The sequence below is a fragment of the Carettochelys insculpta genome, chromosome 26, assembly GCF_033958435.1.
Source record: "Carettochelys insculpta isolate YL-2023 chromosome 26, ASM3395843v1, whole genome shotgun sequence".
Classification (NCBI taxonomy): Eukaryota; Metazoa; Chordata; order Testudines; family Carettochelyidae; genus Carettochelys; species Carettochelys insculpta.
This window is the reverse complement of record NC_134162.1, coordinates 10,040,834-10,059,101: the sequence shown is the minus strand read 5'-3', so window position 1 is coordinate 10,059,101 and position 18,268 is coordinate 10,040,834. Positions and strand designations below refer to the sequence as shown.

The following is an 18,268-nucleotide window of genomic DNA, read 5'->3' as shown; positions in this document are numbered from 1 at the left end:
TCCATATGACTGCTTCTTTCATCTTGGGTAGATGTCAATGAAATAGAAATCTCATGATAAAGTGACAGACCCTTCTTGGTCCAGATTCTCTGCTTCACGCAACTAAGATGCAGCAGATATAGTGTCGGGGCCACTCTAGTGGCCTTGTCACTGCACTTCGATTTCTTGCTCAGTCTTGAATGCACAGGGGGTTGCTCTGCAATGTGCCAAGGAACTATGTGTCAGCTGGAGCTGGCTGAAAGTCTGGAGAATCTTCGAGCTTTAAATCGTATGTGAGGCCCAACTGCTCCTCTAACTATTCAAAAGAAAGGACACCGCTGGGGTTTGCCTGTGCATATCTGCAGACAGAATACAGTCCTTTGTGTGAAACAGGAGGAGGAGAGAGAAAAAACAAACCTTCCCCAAAGTCCTCCAATGGTTTCAGGGCAAATGGAACCTCTCGGCACTCTGGAGCCTGTCTCATCCTTGACTAACCTAACAAGGGGGGAATGACGCAAGCTGCAGCAGCAGTGGGGATAGTCCCTCCATAATCATGGAAGGCACCCACACAATTCATAGCATGTGGGCACATCCTCCCCCTTCCTCAGAGCTTACACATACTTGGTTCCAATTCAATTTCTAGTGCTTTACGCAAATATCCTCCCCTATTACATGCACTGAATGAAACAGACCCACTGTGACCCTCCACTGTTATTTACATGATCACATCACTTCTGTGACACTGCCAATTTATTTCAGAAGGAAGATCGTGCCCTGGGGAGCTCAGTGATTGTGCCTCTGAAGCATAATTTATGAGCATGCTGCAGGTTTCCCCCAACAAACGTATTCTCCAGAGGTAGTTTTTGGACCCAGACAAAGGGGAGAGAGAGAATCTTCAAAAAACATTCAATACATGCATAACACCGCTACAAAGAAACACATTACTACACTTTTCAGAAAACCATATGCCTCTTTTCCCTTCTCAATGCTATGTTTAGCTACAAATATAATAGAGACTCTCTGAATGGTGAGAAATCTGGGTTTATCTCTAAGTTCTCCATTCTTTGCAAAGTAGATACTATTTGCAGAAGAAATGGGGATTTGGATTCAATCTGGCCAAACCTCCTTGCTCTTTGGGCTTTGGTTTGGTTCATGCTCCACGAATCAAAATGCCCTTGAACTGGAGGTTTGAATAATTGTTTAGCTTTAATTTTCAATTATTAGGACACAGTATGCTATTTTTGGTTTTTTTCTCTCTCCCATTTGCTGTTTTTATGAAGCTGAAACTATAAGCACAAACCAGAAACAGGACTCTCTATATACTGTGTGTCTATGTACATATATATATTTATATCAATACTGTTAACTTGTTTGTTCAATTGCCCTGTCAGTTTCAATGACCAACCACCTAGTTGGTGTTAACACAAGAGTAAGTTGGGTTAGGTAGAAAGGAGTTAGAACATGAAGTTCTCCAGAAGTCAGTATTGACTCACCACTGTACATGTCAGTGTGATTTCGAAAAGACGTTTCATTATGGGGATTCTCTGTAATAAACAAAAGAACATGAGCGTGCCAAAGGCAACAAAGCAAGCACTGAGTAATGAAAGGCGTAACGGAGGAACACAAGGAGGTGGGAATGAAATACCAAGACCAGAACACAAAAATTATTTTGAAAATGTAAAAATACTGCTGCTGTGCAACACAAGCACACAAAATATTTTGAAAAGAACGACAGTCTGGAAAGAAAGACAGAAACAGCAACATAAGACAGCAATGAAAGGAGAAAGGACTGCTTCATTCGTACAAGAAGGATAATCAAATCAACATACAAAAATAAAATATCAGCTAAAGGTTTTCTAAATGCTTACTGCACTTTAAACGTTTGATTATTTTACTATAAGGAGTGTATCTGTATATTTGAAAAACTCCATTCCAATGTGACAGAAGTGATGTTTTGCTCTTGATTCTTTGAACACACAAGGCAAGCACATTTCTTGTTATTTTATGTCAGTATAAAACATGGATTTGAAGTAGCGAAGCAACAGCACCATCACACGGAAAGGTGTAATCATACAGAACAAAATTAGGATCTACAAGCAGTCAGCCATAAAATTCTTTTAATTAAAAGGATTTTAAAGTGCATTGTTTCTCATCAAAAACACTGTTCACTATCACACATCCATCATTCAATAACTAATAACTCAGTTTTACTGAGAACGTTAATTGGCATTATAGATAGCGCTCTATGCAGATACAAAATTTATATCTGCATACTTATCTGCAAAAATAATCAGTGGATAGCTACACTGACACCTGTGGATGCAGATACCTGCAGATATAAAGTGCATTTGCAGGGCTCTAATTATAGAACTGCTGGATGATAGAGAAAGCCACGGGCCCAGATCCACAGCTAGTGTAAATCAGCAGCACTCCAATACACAAGGCTGATTTATACCACCTGAGGTTGTCTTCACATTTCTAAAAATGTCTCATATTAAATACTGGATTGGGATCTAAGACTTACCAGATTTTGAAAAGGGATGCTACACAGCCCTCTTACGACATCAACTAACGAACAGAAACTTTTAAAACATTTAAAAACTGTGCATGTTGGTTAAAAGAAGAGTCACTGCCCTGAAGCTTAATCATCAAGAACACATAGGATCTCTTTTTTCAGAATGGTCAAGCTGACTCATTGGGGTGGTAGAGCTACATAAATCCAGTGGGACTAGGTATGGACCAAGAATACAGTCCTACCTCGTACACTACAGAGAAAGATACAGCCTGATCTTTCTACTGAATCTTTACAAACTGGGAAGGCAATTTTCTTTCCTCCCATATGGAATATAAATATCGATAATAGAATGCAAGCATTTTTGAACAAATGGATTACCCACTTCCTAAAGGAGCCAGCCTCCATAGTTTTAGACAAAAGCCACTAATTTCAAAGGACTACGAATGTGGCCCAGAGAGAGAATATTATTGTAATAGCCAGAAAATTAGAGCCTCAGTCTACCTTCTATAGCCAGGGCCTCCAGGGGGCTCCTGGGTTGGAATCTGCATGCTATAATAAAAACAGACATTTCAAGGGAAGACTTAAGAAAGAGCCCAGTATAATTGAAAGCCACAGTGCAGCAGCCTTAATGAGCCTTTCAAAGTGCCTGAGAGTATGGATAATGTAGAGACAGCGAGATGAAGGACAGCTACATCACATGACTTAGTGTTTACAGCTAAGCTCAGAACTCTTAGAGCTTGTCAATTCATCGATAGTTTCTTCTGCACGTTCTTTCTTGCAGTCAAGTAATATGTTCAGCTACTTGGTCAGCTGGTGCCAATCAGTCCAGTTCCATTGTCTTTGGTGCTGCTATATCCATTTACACCAAATAAGAACCTGACCCTTTATTTGCAGACAAATACTTTCATTATTTGACCAGGTCTGCACGTGGATAATTCATCTGACTGTTATTCATCTGTGACTATTCCATCAATCATCCAACAATCTAGGTAAACTTTGTCAATCACTAACTACGTATGGCTCAGTTTGTCACAGTCTTATTCCTAAGCCCACACGTGTAGAGAGCTCTCAGCTGGTTTCTCATATCAAGGTTTATGCCAGTGGGGCTCCACGGATGTTAATGTGGACCGATGTGAGATTACCATCAGGCCTGCTTTGGCAGTGTTCTACCCTGTGTGCACAGCAAATACATTTCACTTTTTCCACAGTGTGTAGCTAGATACCTACTTAAAAGCACTATTCCTCCTCCTCCACTCAAACTATGGTAAATGCTTCTTTAACAGAGTTCCTGTTCCTCTAACTTGCTGGCTTCTTGCATAGCATAACATGACCTTCCAACCACGGGTTTAAGACATATTTTCCTATTCTAGTCTCTCATCTGCTGGTGCTCCTGCAAGCGTGAGCTGAGGCATTCAGCCACAGTCTCTCTCTCTTGCTGAATACAGGAAAAGCTGCCAAACAGCTACGACAGGGAGGTCAAAACGAAAAAGGAGACATGCATGTGTGGAATGGAGAAGTTGTTGAGAAGAGAAATGGGCAGCAGGGAGCAACTGGACTTTGCTGCAGCTGACTCTGAATGGAGACAAGGGGCAAACTGGTAAGGTGAAGCTATACAGAGGGGTGAAATGTTAACTGTTCTAAGCTGGGATGTTGTTCAGCAAGTGTAATGAGAACATAAATACTGCGAAGTCTTGAAAATGTTGGTTGTGCGGGCTTTCTCCCAACTCCCAGAGCATATAGCCCTGAACTCTCACTGCATTAGAAACCTCCAGTGATCACAGAATCATAGAATGCAAGCGCTGGAAGAGACCTCAGGAGGTCATTGCGTCCAGCCCCCTGCCTAACGCAGGATCAACCCCAACTAAATCATCCCAGACAGGACTTTGTCAAGCTGGGACTTAAAAACCTCTAGGGATGGAGATTCCACCACCTCTCTTGGTAACGCATTCCAGTGCTTCACCACCCTCCTGATAAAACAGTTTTTCCTAATATCCAACCTAGACCTTCTCCACAGTAACTTGAGACCATTGCTCCTTGTTCTGATGTCTGAGAACAGCCTCTCTTCATCCACTTTAAAACACCCATCAGGTAGTTGAAGGCTTCATCAAATAGCCCCTCACTTCTCTCCTGCACACTAAATATGCCCCAATTCCCTCAGCCTCTCCTTGTAGGATGTGCTCCAGCCCCCTAATCATTTTGGTTGCTCTCTGCTGGACCCTCTCCAATGCATCCACATCCTTAGTATACTGGGGGGTCCAGAACGATAGTTAAGCCTCTGGATTTATACTCCAATTTTCACCCCAAGTGTCAACATACACAGGGACCAACTAATCTTCTTGCTCTCAAACTGATCTGCTATTGTCCTTGCCTCAGTCACGAATGTCCCCTGGTGCTGTATATATACATAGTGACAGACGACCCCTGACTTGCTGGCGTACCTGTAAATATTATCTCCTTTCCTCATCCCCTCTCTTACTCCCTCCTTCACAAAAAATTCCCATTGCCTGGTGAATAGAACTATGATCTTTCTCAAATTTCCTCCAGCAGACCCCCAGTGAAATCCATCAGCCCTGGAGACCTGCCTTCCTCTGGAAACCAATCTACTTTCAGACCACAGAAGAGAATATGGTGCCAGAAACTGGCATGTATACTCTTTGTTTCCTCCCCTTGTTCCTTTGGCTTACTGAGCTACCAGATAGATGTGCACCTCTGACACCTAGAAGCAATATAACTAATTAGGAACAAATCCAGGACTGCCTTGTCTACGATCACTAAGGTGGAGAAATGATTGCACTGGCAGCAAAGGACTCTAAATGAGATTAGAGACATAATCTGGTTCGTCCATCTCCAGCCACAAGGTTGTCTCAGGAGACTTCTCATTAGGTAGTTCGAGTGAATTATAAACCCGGTCCCCTTTCCCCTAGAGATGCTGCCCTTCTCTGGGTTGAAATTGCGATCACTTGCAAGCTTGCACAAGTTTTCAATGCAATTGCTGAAAAGGCCAAAGCGTAAATCTTTCTGTTAACTGGAGGGGAGTCACAGAGCTAAACAGCAGCTCATTGTTTATGCAGCATTTGTCCCTGTGCTGTGCGGCTCATGGGTTAAATGAGGAGAGTACAAGTGCCAGTCGCCTCAGTGTTCACAAGCACAATATCTTTCTACCCAGTCAGAAGAACAACAGGCTGCATTCAGGCCAGGCCTGAGCAAATGAAAGTCCAATGAGATCAAAGGAGTTGCACCAATTTAGAATGGATCTGAACTGGGACCAGTATAATTCTGCTCCCAGTTATGCTGGTGAAATCTCAACACATTCAATGAGGTTGCACCATGAAAAAAATGGATTCAGCATGTTTTAAGGATTCCTAGCTGCCTTGGGCTCAATGATGCATCCTTGCATGCACTCCGGCATTCATTCGGACTTGTTAGGAAAGTAGCTACAATTCAAGTGGGAAAACACTGAGGTCCATAGCAAAGGAACTAACCCTGAACCTGGCTTTAACATGAGCTCTTTCTCACATAGAAAGCCTAGAAACTAAACAGGCTGATCCCCCACCCAGTCTAGATAAAATCACAGACTTCTCATCTTTGTTGAAGCTGGTTTTTGGTTCCCTCATACGAACACAGCTGTAGTATCAGCTATAGACCAGCTTCACCTGATCAGTTGGTGAAGTTGAGGTATAGAGGGTCGTCAGCACCGCAAGGGCCTTCAGGTTACTGGTTCAACTGAGATAGTCACCAATGCTCATGATATTCAAAACAATGTTAGGGAAGGGTGTGCCCTCCAGGCAGAGAGACCTCCGAGTTGCACAGGATGCCTTCTCTGCATCATACCAACAGCATGATCTGCAGGGGAGCCCTTGCAGAAAGCCTAAAAGAAGTACTGATGAGTCAAAGCAACACTTACTGGTTTGGACCTTGAGTGTGTAAGGGTTCTTCTGCTGGATGGTGTGAGTGAAGTGGAAGCGTGCGTTACAGCTGTAGTCCGTTTGGGCATCCTGCAGCAAGACATTGGAGAAGTACAAATCACCGTTCTGGCCCTGGGAGACACGCTTGTCTTGGTGGATTGGGTCCATGGCTGAGAGAGAGAAAACCAGATTCAAAACAAAAGCCACCACGCTGCTGGATAATTCAAAACACTAGCCTTAAACCCGGTAGGGTGCCTTCTGGCAAAGCACCCAGAGAGGGCAGCAAAGGCGTGATAGAAGCAGGGTCACTGAAGTCCAACAAGAGCTGATGAATACAAACTAGTTCTTATAATTAGTGCCAGGCACAAAATACTCAATGAAGATGACAAAATACAATGGTGGTGGCTGCCATGCCCCACAGGGATCTGAGAGCCATACACCACTCTCCTGGCCTACTGGAAGGGAATCTGTTAGACTACAGACTAACAGATTTATTGGAGCATAAACTTTGGTGGGCAAAGACCCACTTTATCAGATGCAGAGGTCTTTGCCCACCAAAGCTTATGCTCCAATAAATCTCTTATTCTATAAGGTTCCACTGGACTTCTCATTGTTTTGGCAGATACAGACTAACATGGTTACCCCTCTGACACTTGTTAGATTATAAGAGCTCATAGGTTTACAACCGGGGGAAGGGATGGTGGGTGGTTCAAATCCTCAGGTCCAACACTCCATCCAGCCGTCCATATTGGCTCCCAGAATCAGCTCACCTAACTATCCCCAGTCCAACTCCTCATCCTATGCTAGCAGCACCTAACCTCTACCATTCCATATGGCCAGAAGAAACCACTGAGTTCATCTAATCAGACCCCTGCATAACAGAGGCGCTGTGAATTCCCTGCTTCCCATCCAATAGGCCGTGACTGAACTAGAATAGATCTTCTAGCAAAAACATCTGGTTCCCCCATCACCCGACCCTTCGGTAAGTGGTTCCATAGTTAATTGCATTTGTTGCTAAAAATTAGCACTTTATTTCTAGTCTTTGTCCTGCTTCAGCTCCCAGCCAATGTCTCTCCTCCTCTTCCATCCCAACATTTTTATAACCTTTGAACCACAAAGGGGCCAAACACTCATGCCAGGAGCTGAACCCCACAGTTCCTGTATGCAGAGGATCGTATGCCATGATTTTTCACCACTTTATGGAACACAGGATAAAACAAAAACCAAAAACATAGAGGCTGAACACTCCTGGCCTATGCCAGCAAGCCTCATCTTTGCTTCTGCTGTAATTAAAACAGAAAGAAGCCAGCGGGGGGTGATGGAGGTTGAGGTTCTGCATTAAAATACACATCCTGGTCAGTGAAAAGATTTCTCTCCATGAAATGAATGATGCAGAGAGCCCTGGCCATCTGGCCACTGTTCCCACTTACAGCTGCTCATCCAGAAGATAACTGGGGGAGGCAGGCCAGGGGGTGGGTTGCATTTTAAAGTCAACGGAGCTCCTTCATCAATCTCCACGAGGTCCAAATGTTCCTTTGGCCACAAAGGAGACCCTGAAATCAGAAGATGTGAGAAGCATAGGCTTGGTCTGTACTAGGCACGTGAGTTGATTGCAGATCCACAATTCTAGCTATGGCACTTGTGTAGCTAGAATCAACTTCTCTGCAATTGACTTACATGGCCATGCATTTGGAAGGAGGTCTCCCATCGATCTCCCTAACTCCTCATGATATCGAGGAGTACAAGGGGTTGGACTGACGGCCCCAGATAGTTTGATTTTGCATGTCTCTACCCTGAATGGGTGGATCTTCCTAGTGTCTAGACTAGCCACTGAATAGACATTGAGTTGCACACAATACACCGGGAGAGATTCACATTTTTTTATGTTCATAACCCTCTCTCCAAGGACCTGGCTTAATTTCAGTGGAAAGGCCCAGATGCAAATTTATATGCCCAGGTTTCCTTCTCTACAATGATATTTCACCCTCCAAAATGTACTTAGACTAGAGGATCTTTAAGTGTTTTACAAACATTACCAATGGACTAAACTTCACAACACTCCTTTGCACTGGGGTGGGGGTGCTATTACCCCTATATTACATATGGGGAAACTGAGGCACAGGATGGCTGCATGACTTAGACACCATCAACAGCAGGTCAGTGGCACAGTGGGGAAGAGGAACCCAGGTCTCCCGGCTTTCTGTTGTGGTTCCCAGCCACCAGACTGTGCATGTGCCTCTCACAGCTGACACTCCTGTCCATTGGGGTCAGTTATAAACTGATGCTTGTGTGTGTGATGTGCTTGTCACTGTGGCATCTGGGCACTTTAGAAGTTAGACAGGATACAGTTATTGCAGCTGGGATGTGGGATACAAGGTCAAGCATGTGTGGGAAGGAAAGGAAGGCAGGCCTACCAGCCAACACCAGCAATGGGAATTTTTTTTACCACTGGAGATCTTGGATCTGTTTGCAAGGGCTGAATTAATGAAATGAGGCAGACATACACTGCGAGATGTGGCATTTGCATGGCAAACACTTCTTTCCCCGCTTCGGCAAACCCTAGGTCATGCAAACACTTTTTTAAGCCACACCAGAGCCACTTAGCTACCAGAGGCTACAGACTGCCTGGCTCAGCCTTAAGAGAAGCACAACTAGTCAGCATTACTCACTGGAAACTTGCAGGAGGATTTTGCTGGAGAGCGCCGTCCCGTACTCGTTTCGAGCAGAGCACTGGTATTCCCCCTCATAGTCCTCCGGCCTCCCACCACCACGGAAGTCGATGACCAGTGTTCCTGACCTGCGCTGCATTGAGACCTTCGGGTCCTTGGCCACATTGAAGAACTTCCCATTCCGTGTCCAAGAAAAACTGCCAACATTGGACATGCATGAACTATGCGACTGCACGCCACGGTCGCACAGGAACAGCTACAGCATAGTTACATTTAATTGGAGATACACATCTTCTAGAACTGGAAGGGACCTCAAGAGGTCATCTAGTCCAGTTCCCTGCCCTCTTGGCAGGACCAAGCACCCTCCCTGACATCTTTTTGCCCCACTCCCTAAACGGCCTCCTCAAAGATTGCACTCACAACCCTGGGTTTAGCAGGCCAATGCTCAAACCACTGAGCTATGTATTGTCCATTCACTTTCCTACACAATAAACACTGATATGGAGCTGGTGGCTCCACCATAGTGTCTCCCAGGGCCAAGGACTCAATGAGTGTGAGGCTTTCATCCCTTACGTATTTCCTCATTAAATTTATATGGGTATTTATATGGCCTTTTTCACCCTAGTGTCTAAATTCCAGAGCTAAGTGCTGTAATGTGCCCATTTCTCTGCTAGTATAAGCTGACTGCAATGGAGCTGTGCCAATTTACACCCATACAGACTATGGGCTCAGGTACCCAGAAGGAATGCCTTTAGATCTCGGTCCCATTTTTGCCAATATTCATCAACTTTTCTACAGCTCAAAAACAGCAGGACCTCGTGGGCATGCGAACTTTAAAATGCACTCACGTAGGAACAGGGTTTCCTTTGGCTTCACATTCAATGAAGATGTTATCCCTGGGGTCTACAATATAGTCCTTCACAGACTGCTTTGTAATCGTGGGGGGCTGAGGCACTGCAAAAGGCAAACAAAGAAAAAAAGAAAGAATGAGGAGAAACATTTTATACATTGTTCTACAATGGAATCCTCCAAGGAACTCTGATTTTTTTTTTTTTGTTGGTGGGGTGTGTGTGCAATTCCCTCTTTTCATTCATTAACTTTAAAATTGCAGGTGTCAGTAGAAGGATCCTTCAAAATATAGGAGCTGTATATTTCTCATCTGAGTGATTCAAACTCCCTGGTCAAGCTGTTTCAAGCCACCACCAGCTTACTTAGTGTGAACTATTTTATTTTTAAACCTTCTCTTTATTAACATTACAATCACAGAAAGAACACAGACATACATATTTTACCTATAAGTTCCTGCAAGAAGCAATCAAAGTAGCAAACATTCCAGACAATGGTTTGAAAACTTTCAGGCTTATCCACTTATCCAGCAATAGTTTCAGCTTGGTATCTAGGGGGTAAGGCTTGGGAAGACTAAAGAATATACCAATGATCAGTTCAGGGTCAGGCTCTGAGTCATTACTCTGTATTTAACAGCTCTAGAGATTTGCAACAGATTTATCCTTGATCTGCACCAAAAGAACAGGGGATCAGAATTTGAACTCTAGTTTTTTTTAACCCAGTTGTGGAAAATACCTTCAAGAGGAGATACTTGCTCATTATGAATCTGACACAGGAAACTGATCTGACATGCATGTCTATTATTTACTAGGGTCTGCAAAACAACAGATTTACTTTCAGTTCTTCTCTGAAATAGACATTGAGCAATACCAGTTTTCCACAGTTAGTGTTTGTGTTACAAGCTTAAGCTTCTACTGGGACACATCAGCTGCTTTATTTGAAGTGAAATCTCCTGAGAGCCACGGTTCTCAAATACTCCCAAATACCATTCTCACATTATGGGTTCCAATTACGCACCCCCAGTCAAAAGTCCACTTCCTTCACTAGAAGAGGCAAATCAAGGTGAGCCTCCCTCTCTCTGACTCCATCTTCTCTCTGCTGCTATTCCCATAGGAGATGGTCTTGCAGGGAACACATGTAAAGCACGCCTGTTTTGCTAGGGCTCCTTCTGGTTCTCTTTGGGCTTATTTCCTGTCTGCACATTCCTTATATACAGAAAATGAATGGACATGGAGCTAATTAAGGATAGATTCTTTTGAACCTGTGTTCTAGTGTCAGATGGCATAAAGAGGGGCAGTGAACCTAAGGTAGGGTGCAGACTAGATTACAGCAGACTCCCTATCCTCTTCCCCTCTGCTCACCCCACAAACCTGACTTCTTACCTTCCCATTCCTCTCTGCAGGTGCCGTAGGTTGGGAAGAGCCAGGCTGCTTAAGATCTGAGATATACAATCATTTCTAGAGCTATGCAATGAGATGGCAGCAGTTCTATTGTTGCCCTTAGAGCAGATTTATTCTCTACAACCCAGAGTTCATGCCCTCTGCACACCACACAAGTAAAAATGAGACAGCTGTGCCAGGACAGAGCACTGGGTCTCCAGGCAGTTTTCGAATTCAAAAGGCACCACCTGCCAGGGAAAGGAGCAGAGCCACTTTGGAAAGGCAATGGGAAAACTGGGAGGTAGGTTGGAAGCAGACAAATGGTGGTAGGAGGATGCTGAGAAACTCCTGGCAAGATAAAATTGAAAGGAATCCTTATAAAACACCATTAAAACAAAGATAACCTCTCTGAAGGTCCCTACCTACAGTCTGGGAACCACTGCCTCGGAAGGACTGCTGTGTCTTTGCTGTGGCCCGTATCTGCAGCTCTGATCTATATTGTGAACCCGCACAGGTGCAAGAGCCATTAGAAGCAGCTGCAAATTAGGGCATCAGCTAGCCCTGATTTAAAAACAAGCGACAGATTCTGATCTAGTACAAATCTAGAGTAACTCTGTCAGCGTCAATGGAATTATGTTGTCATATGGCAGAGCAGAATAAAGTCGTAGGAGGGGCTCTTTTAGTGGCAGTGTTGATTCAGAACTTTTAAACCACAGTCTGAGCTCCCAGGAATATTCCTACTGCATCCATCTCCAATACAAATTCCATTTTGCCCTGCCTTGCCATCACAAGCCAATCGGCGATTGCTCATGCTACAGCCCCATACACTCGGTGCCAAGCAATGACCCGCACTGCTCTGCAGCAGGTATTGGCTCCTTCCACTCTACATCAGAATGGACGAGGGGGCTAAATGGACAAAGAACGAGACAGGGTAGGACTTACATTCACTCTGAATATTTGCTGTTAGTTCCGTAGCGTAAGCATTTAAAAAAAAATAGGAAAAGGTTAATTGAAAAAGAATCCATCAGATTATACATGCAACATGACTATTATAGGGACTATAAATATGTCAACAACCAAACATGGCCACTTTAGAATAATCAATGCAAATGCTTTCCAGCCCACTTACCTTTGTTTAAATATGAGGAAACCCCTCCATCAAAAACCTGGTTCTTTCGTATTCACAATGAGGATGACATGTCCCAGACCATGTTAACCCCACCCCCACCCTGCCTTTTAAAAGGCTGTACTTGTGACCTTAGGAAACTGAATGAAATGTTCCCTGCAAGCTGAGCACTGAGGCTGCCGCCCAGGAGAGATTCAGGTGCCACCCTGCTGATCAGCAGAGTGCCCACAGCTGGGAGCCTGTGTTTCTACTGATGGTGCACATCCGCACATCATGGTGAACATAAAATTTATTCTGCCCACGAATGGAAAAAAAATTAGAGAGAACATTGGTTGAATGCTGCCAGATCGGCAGTCTAGAGACAGACAGGCTTTTCTCATCCATGGGATTGGTACAGAATGGGCATAGCCAGAGCAACCATCTCACCCCATTGCCACCAGCATGCCCTATCCCCGAGTTGGAAGGACCACCTTTGTGCTAAGAAAGCACTTCAGTCTCTCTGAACAAATTCCATGCTTGGACTCAACTTTTCTGTGACTGCCAGCAAGGGTAGTAGGTGCCAAACATGGCGGTGGTGTTTGGTACAGAGATGCTTTTCCACTAGGCACAGCTGGCAAACCTGTGATTGTACATCATGCACGATGCCTATCAAATAATGATAAGTCTCGATCCTTTTGTCTTTTATCCTTTTGTTAAGTTGATCGTTGTGAAATTCAAAAGCCAGTTGTTGAGCCTCTTATGTCTGCCCTGCCAGGCAACCAGGGGGCTGAAGCAGAATTTAATAAGTTTTGATCTGGCTAAATAAAAGCCCAAAGCAACCCAGGCACCTGTAAGACACAGTGTCTGACCAAGGAATCAAAAAGGCATCTTAACTGCCAAGGGAGCTAATTTACCTGCCTCCCTTCCAGCCCTGCATAAGGGTCTGCCTTCAGGTTCCAGTCACTGTTCCAACTTTTTCCACCCATGCATGGAATACATTGTTGTGTGTACCATCAGTAGACACACACGCTTCCCAATGTGGGTGGCTGTGGGCGCTCTGCTAATCAGATGGATGGTACCTGAATTTCTCCTGGGCAACTGCTGAAGTGCTCAGCTTACAGGGGACACTGGTTCCAGTGTTTATGTCTGAGCTGAACAATGATAGGCCTTGTTAAACTCTTCATTCAGCTGTTTAAATAGATATTTAAAGATGGCAGCAACTGAGTCTCAGCCAAGACCTGACAGACCACCAGGGCAGGGTGAAGGAGGACATGGAGGAATTTACCCTGCCTACATCCTTCTCCTGGTTGCAAGAGCTGAACCACCAGGAGCTTTTCCAAGGTAAAGAGAAAACTGAACCAGGCAGGTGGGACACAAATCTCTGAAGGCCCAGCAGAGCGTACGGAAGATACAGGACCCAAACTGGAGGAAAATGAGCACAACCACCATGTTCCACGAACAACACCCCAGGTGCACTGCCACGCTGTGCTGTGACTCCCACCTTCTCCTCACATCATAGCATGAAACTCCAAAAGAGAATCCCAGCTCCATATTCAGCAATGCCTGCACAAGCCTTCAGGATCAGGGAGCCAGGACTCAACAGAAGGGGACTAAAGAGTCTAGGAAAACTTTTGTTTATAAAAATAAAGTGGAAGAACAATAACCCTTTCCAAAACAATCAAGTTAATTCATGGAGGGGAACACTTTCCTTGTGTTAAGCGTTCCTGGCTGTTTGCACAGCACCTAGCACAGGGAGGCACGAATCTCAGACAGACCTGTGGGCTTTACTGTAACCCAAAAGAAGAACCATGGAGCTCATGTTAGAGAGACCTAATTAAGAGTTTTTAGGAGAGAGTCAGTGATTTATTTGGGTTTTCAATGGTCTTGGTTTGGTTGCTTACTGAAAGATACGTAACGTATTTCTTTACAAATTCTATTAAAAGCAATATGCAGAGAAAACTAAAAGACCTTCATAATAAGGCTCAACTATTATACCTTTTGTGTAAGGATATAATACATATTACAATTACAAAGTTAGAATTCATTTAAACTAGAGAGAAGTCTTATTCAAATACATGCTGTCATTTTTTCCAACAAATAGTAATTAACTACATTGCTTATAATGCAAAAGCAAAGTTATTTTAAGAAATACTTTAGAGGCACATAAAACAATATTTCAGAATTAGAGAGCCATAGTCTGGTACCATTAAGACCCTTCAGCTATCACAGTGGTTTATTAATTCACTGCATGGACCATGTATTATTGAATGGTTCGCCCCAAGATCTCTAAATGCAGTCATATAACTATTCTACAGTAGTAATATAACAAAAGATGTGTTAATAAAATATTCATCTTTAGAGTGCTTTGAATCTTCAAAACCCATGAATTAATGGTCCCAACATTCATCACACACAGTAAGAGTATTATACCTGATATTACAGATGGGGAAACTGAGGCAGAGCAGGGCCGTGACTTGTTCAAAATCACAGAATCTAAACAGTGTTGGAAAAGAAAAAAGGTCTCTCGACTCTCAGTCTGCTGCTGTAACCACTAACAAGCACTACTTCCCTATTGCTATAAAGGCTGCAAAGTGAAACATCTTAGCTCTCCAAAACTCCCTTTGCACCTTCTTAAACATTCCTGCAATTGCTGCTCAAGCTGGACACATGACCCACTAGCAGCTGTGTTTGCAGGCTCTCTGTGAGGGAGCTCCCTAGTTAAAGAGGCAGTGTCCCCATCTCTTACAAAGCCTTCCCATCCTATTTATGGAGATTTACTGCACTACACGTCCGCGCACCTGTAGGAAGAGCTAATCCCTCTGAAGGAGGGGAGACCTTCACAGAGATTAAAGCTCATCTGCTTAGACAGCTTGTGATTTGCACACTTATCAGGTCCCAGCACAACCCAAGAGCAGCTGTGGCTATTTAGGCACCACCTGCTCGACTTAGTAAAACCTGTAACCTTCCAAGAGCAAGGGGAGAGTGATGGGAATTCATGACTCAAGTCTTGGAGCTGGACAATGGGGAGCCACAAGGGGGCTAGTGGGATGTGATTACTGACTGGGTTAAAAGTGAGATTAAACCACCAACTCACCAGCAGGTCTAAAGGCCTTGTTGGAAGGAGAAGGGAGTTCAGATCTGATGCCTTCAGAGTTAAACAAAACTCCTAGAAAGGGGCTCAGCTGTTTCAGACATATGTAGGGCAAGACCTTTAACTAACACATTGATTCAGGATATCCCACTTTCAAATTTTGTCCCACCAGAAGTTGCTGCGGGTGAGCTTGGAAGTCCGAGTTCATCTGAATTTCCTTAAAAGAGGATAAATTAGGGGAAGACAGGCACACCTGCCCCAGAGTCTGGCTTCCTCTTTGTCTTCTCATCTGGCTACAGGCAGGCACACAAAGGTTCTGCCTGAATGGTGGTTATGATAGGAAAATATGGTGGTTGGTTTCAAACAAAGCGTGGATGGGGTCAGAAATGGAAACGCTGAAATGGGTTTCAGAAGCGGCCGCATTAGTCTGTTTCAGCAAAAGCAACGAAAAGTCCAGTGACACCTTAAAGGCTATCAATTTTATTATGGCCTAATAAAATCCTTAGTCCTTAAAGTGCCTCTGAACTCCTAGCAGCTTTACAGCTAATGGACACCAAAGGGGTCTCCTTGGCTCTGTTCCCCCCGCCACAGGCATCATGTGACCAAGGCATGTAGGGACCATCTACACCAGCAAAAGTATCATACAGGGGAGTGTCTCATGTTATAATTTACTATTGGGGCATTCCTGTAATAGACAACACAGTTTGGCCCTGTCTGTGTACCTAGGACCAGAGTCTGATAACAATCAGGGCAGTAAGCACAGTTTGGATATGTCTGCATGAGCCAGATCAAACTGGCTATGATATCATCCCTAGACGTACTTTTGTGATTGTAGATGGATCCTGTTCCTTACCAGCAAAAGGCAAGTCATGTTAGTATCTAAGACACGCCAATCACTTTTGTACACAGGCACTGAACACAGCAATCATAAAAACCAAAACAAAGCATTTAAAACGACAGCTTGAACCTCTTTAGTCTGACATGCTCTCTTCCAGCAACATCCATAATCCAGCATAATTTTAGCTAGCCCGATGACCACTTATCATGGGCGTGGCCAAGTTGCTTACATGCTTCGAACTAGATGTGCTTAAGCACGCTGCCAGATGAGGGCTGTGCGTTCACCCATTTGATGCTTTATGGAGCCATCCTACATCTTTCAATTTCCAAACAGTGTGTAAATCATCTCTCACCTCTCGCCCAGAACTTGTCACCAAGGGCAGGGGGAGGTCATTTAAATTGGGAAAGCATTTGAGAATAGACAGTGTTCAAGAAAGACCAATATTATTAGGCTAGATAAATGTCTACCAGGGATGGTGCTTGATCCTGCCATAAAGGGCAGAAGACTAGACTTGATGACCTCTTGAGGTTCCCTTCAAGTTCTAATAGCCTAGGATTGTATATTGTAAAGGGGAAAAACTCCTGTATCAGGAAGTGCGATGCGCTCTTACCCTGAAGTTAAGCCTTAATAATACCATACCTTTCTATAGCACCTTTCATAAGAGTATTTCCATGTGCTTCAAAATCACAATGAATTCTAATGAGGTGGGGTGTGGTCAATGATTAACAGCTCATTTTACAGAGGGGGAAATTTTAAGGCACAGAGCATTTAAGTAACTGACCAAGTGGCCGAATCTGGAACTGAACCTGATCCAATGACACCTTTGCTATGGTCTAACCGCTAGACACACTGTCTATAATATGGCCACACAAGGGCCTAAGTGTTCTAAGCACTGGTGTTAAGGTGACTTAAGAAAACCATTCAGCAGCATTTTCTCCCACATTTGTCCTACTGCACAGAATAGAAAAACCTACCTAATAATTACCCAAAATGACCTCATGAAGGGGATAAAAATTACTGAGTTATATAGGGAACCCTCTCAATAACCCTGTTTCCTCCTCCCACTGGGAACCACCTGTCTACAACTTGATGACAGGGTCTGCCAGAAGGAACTGCTAATGAGATTCCTTCCTCCACTGAGGAGCATCCCATACTCAATCTCCATGGAAATTGCCTACATCATACAACTTCAGAGTCTCTTAATTATCAGTGGCATGTCAGCTAGCATCTTAACACAGCAGTGACCTGTGGGATGGATGTACCCTTGTCTTCATGTCAAGCCCCTGAAGGCGAATCCATGTTTTTTTCTGGTGACCAAGGATAATTGCACAGTAGTATGGCACCTACATGGCAGGAGAGGATTCCATGTGCCTTGGTGGATTTCTAACACCTCTCAGAAGCAAAGAAATATAGCAAGGGTTTCCTCAGCTCACGTACAGCATAAGAGTATTCAATTAAGTGGGAATAAAGAAGAGGAAACCCTTCTCTCCCTGGTTCACCTCTCTGCTCCAGTGTGTTGGATGTCCTGACTGTCAATATGAGCCCAACCTCTCCCTTCTCTCATATCGCTCTATGGAGGATAATGCGATACGAACCCTTCAACACTCTGCAGACACCTGCACCCTCCCCTACTCAGAGGGATGGGGTTATCCCCTCCTTCTCATCTATGCACGACCTTGTTAAACTCCTCTCCTAAGGCCCTCATCCCCCTGGAAATTATACAAAACAGCACTTGCAAGTGGGCACAAGGTTCTTCCCATATGCAGTCATTGAAGGACTGGAGTCCCAGGGGGTGTCAAGTCCCTCCCTAAAGAAGGGCTCCAATCACTTCAAAGTAAGAACAGTTTAGCTAAGCAACCCAAAGAGGAGCTCAGTGTCAGCACACAAACAATACTACTGATGTTGACATTGCAAGGAGAGGTCACTGACTCCTGTTCTTCC

At 44.1% G+C, this 18,268-nt stretch overlaps 1 protein-coding gene across 7 annotated transcripts in view; it reads right to left on the bottom strand.

Moving 5' to 3' along the window:
* NFASC (neurofascin) overlaps positions 1-18,268 on the bottom strand; it is a 177,900-nt gene that overhangs the window by 82,113 nt on the left and 77,519 nt on the right. For 5 of the 7 annotated variants that reach the window (XM_074977276.1, XM_074977269.1, XM_074977272.1 and 2 more), the window contains exons 3-7: positions 9,917-10,022; positions 9,069-9,265; positions 7,830-7,952; positions 6,399-6,569; positions 1,473-1,523 (exon numbers count right to left, since the gene is read on the bottom strand). In XM_074977276.1, coding sequence (XP_074833377.1) covers positions 1,473-1,523; positions 6,399-6,569; positions 7,830-7,952; positions 9,069-9,265; positions 9,917-10,022 — 648 coding nt within the window. The remainder of the gene's footprint in view (positions 1-1,472; positions 1,524-6,398; positions 6,570-7,829; positions 7,953-9,068; positions 9,266-9,916; positions 10,023-18,268) is intronic. The other 2 variants (XM_074977273.1, XM_074977274.1) reach the window with 1 other exon arrangement.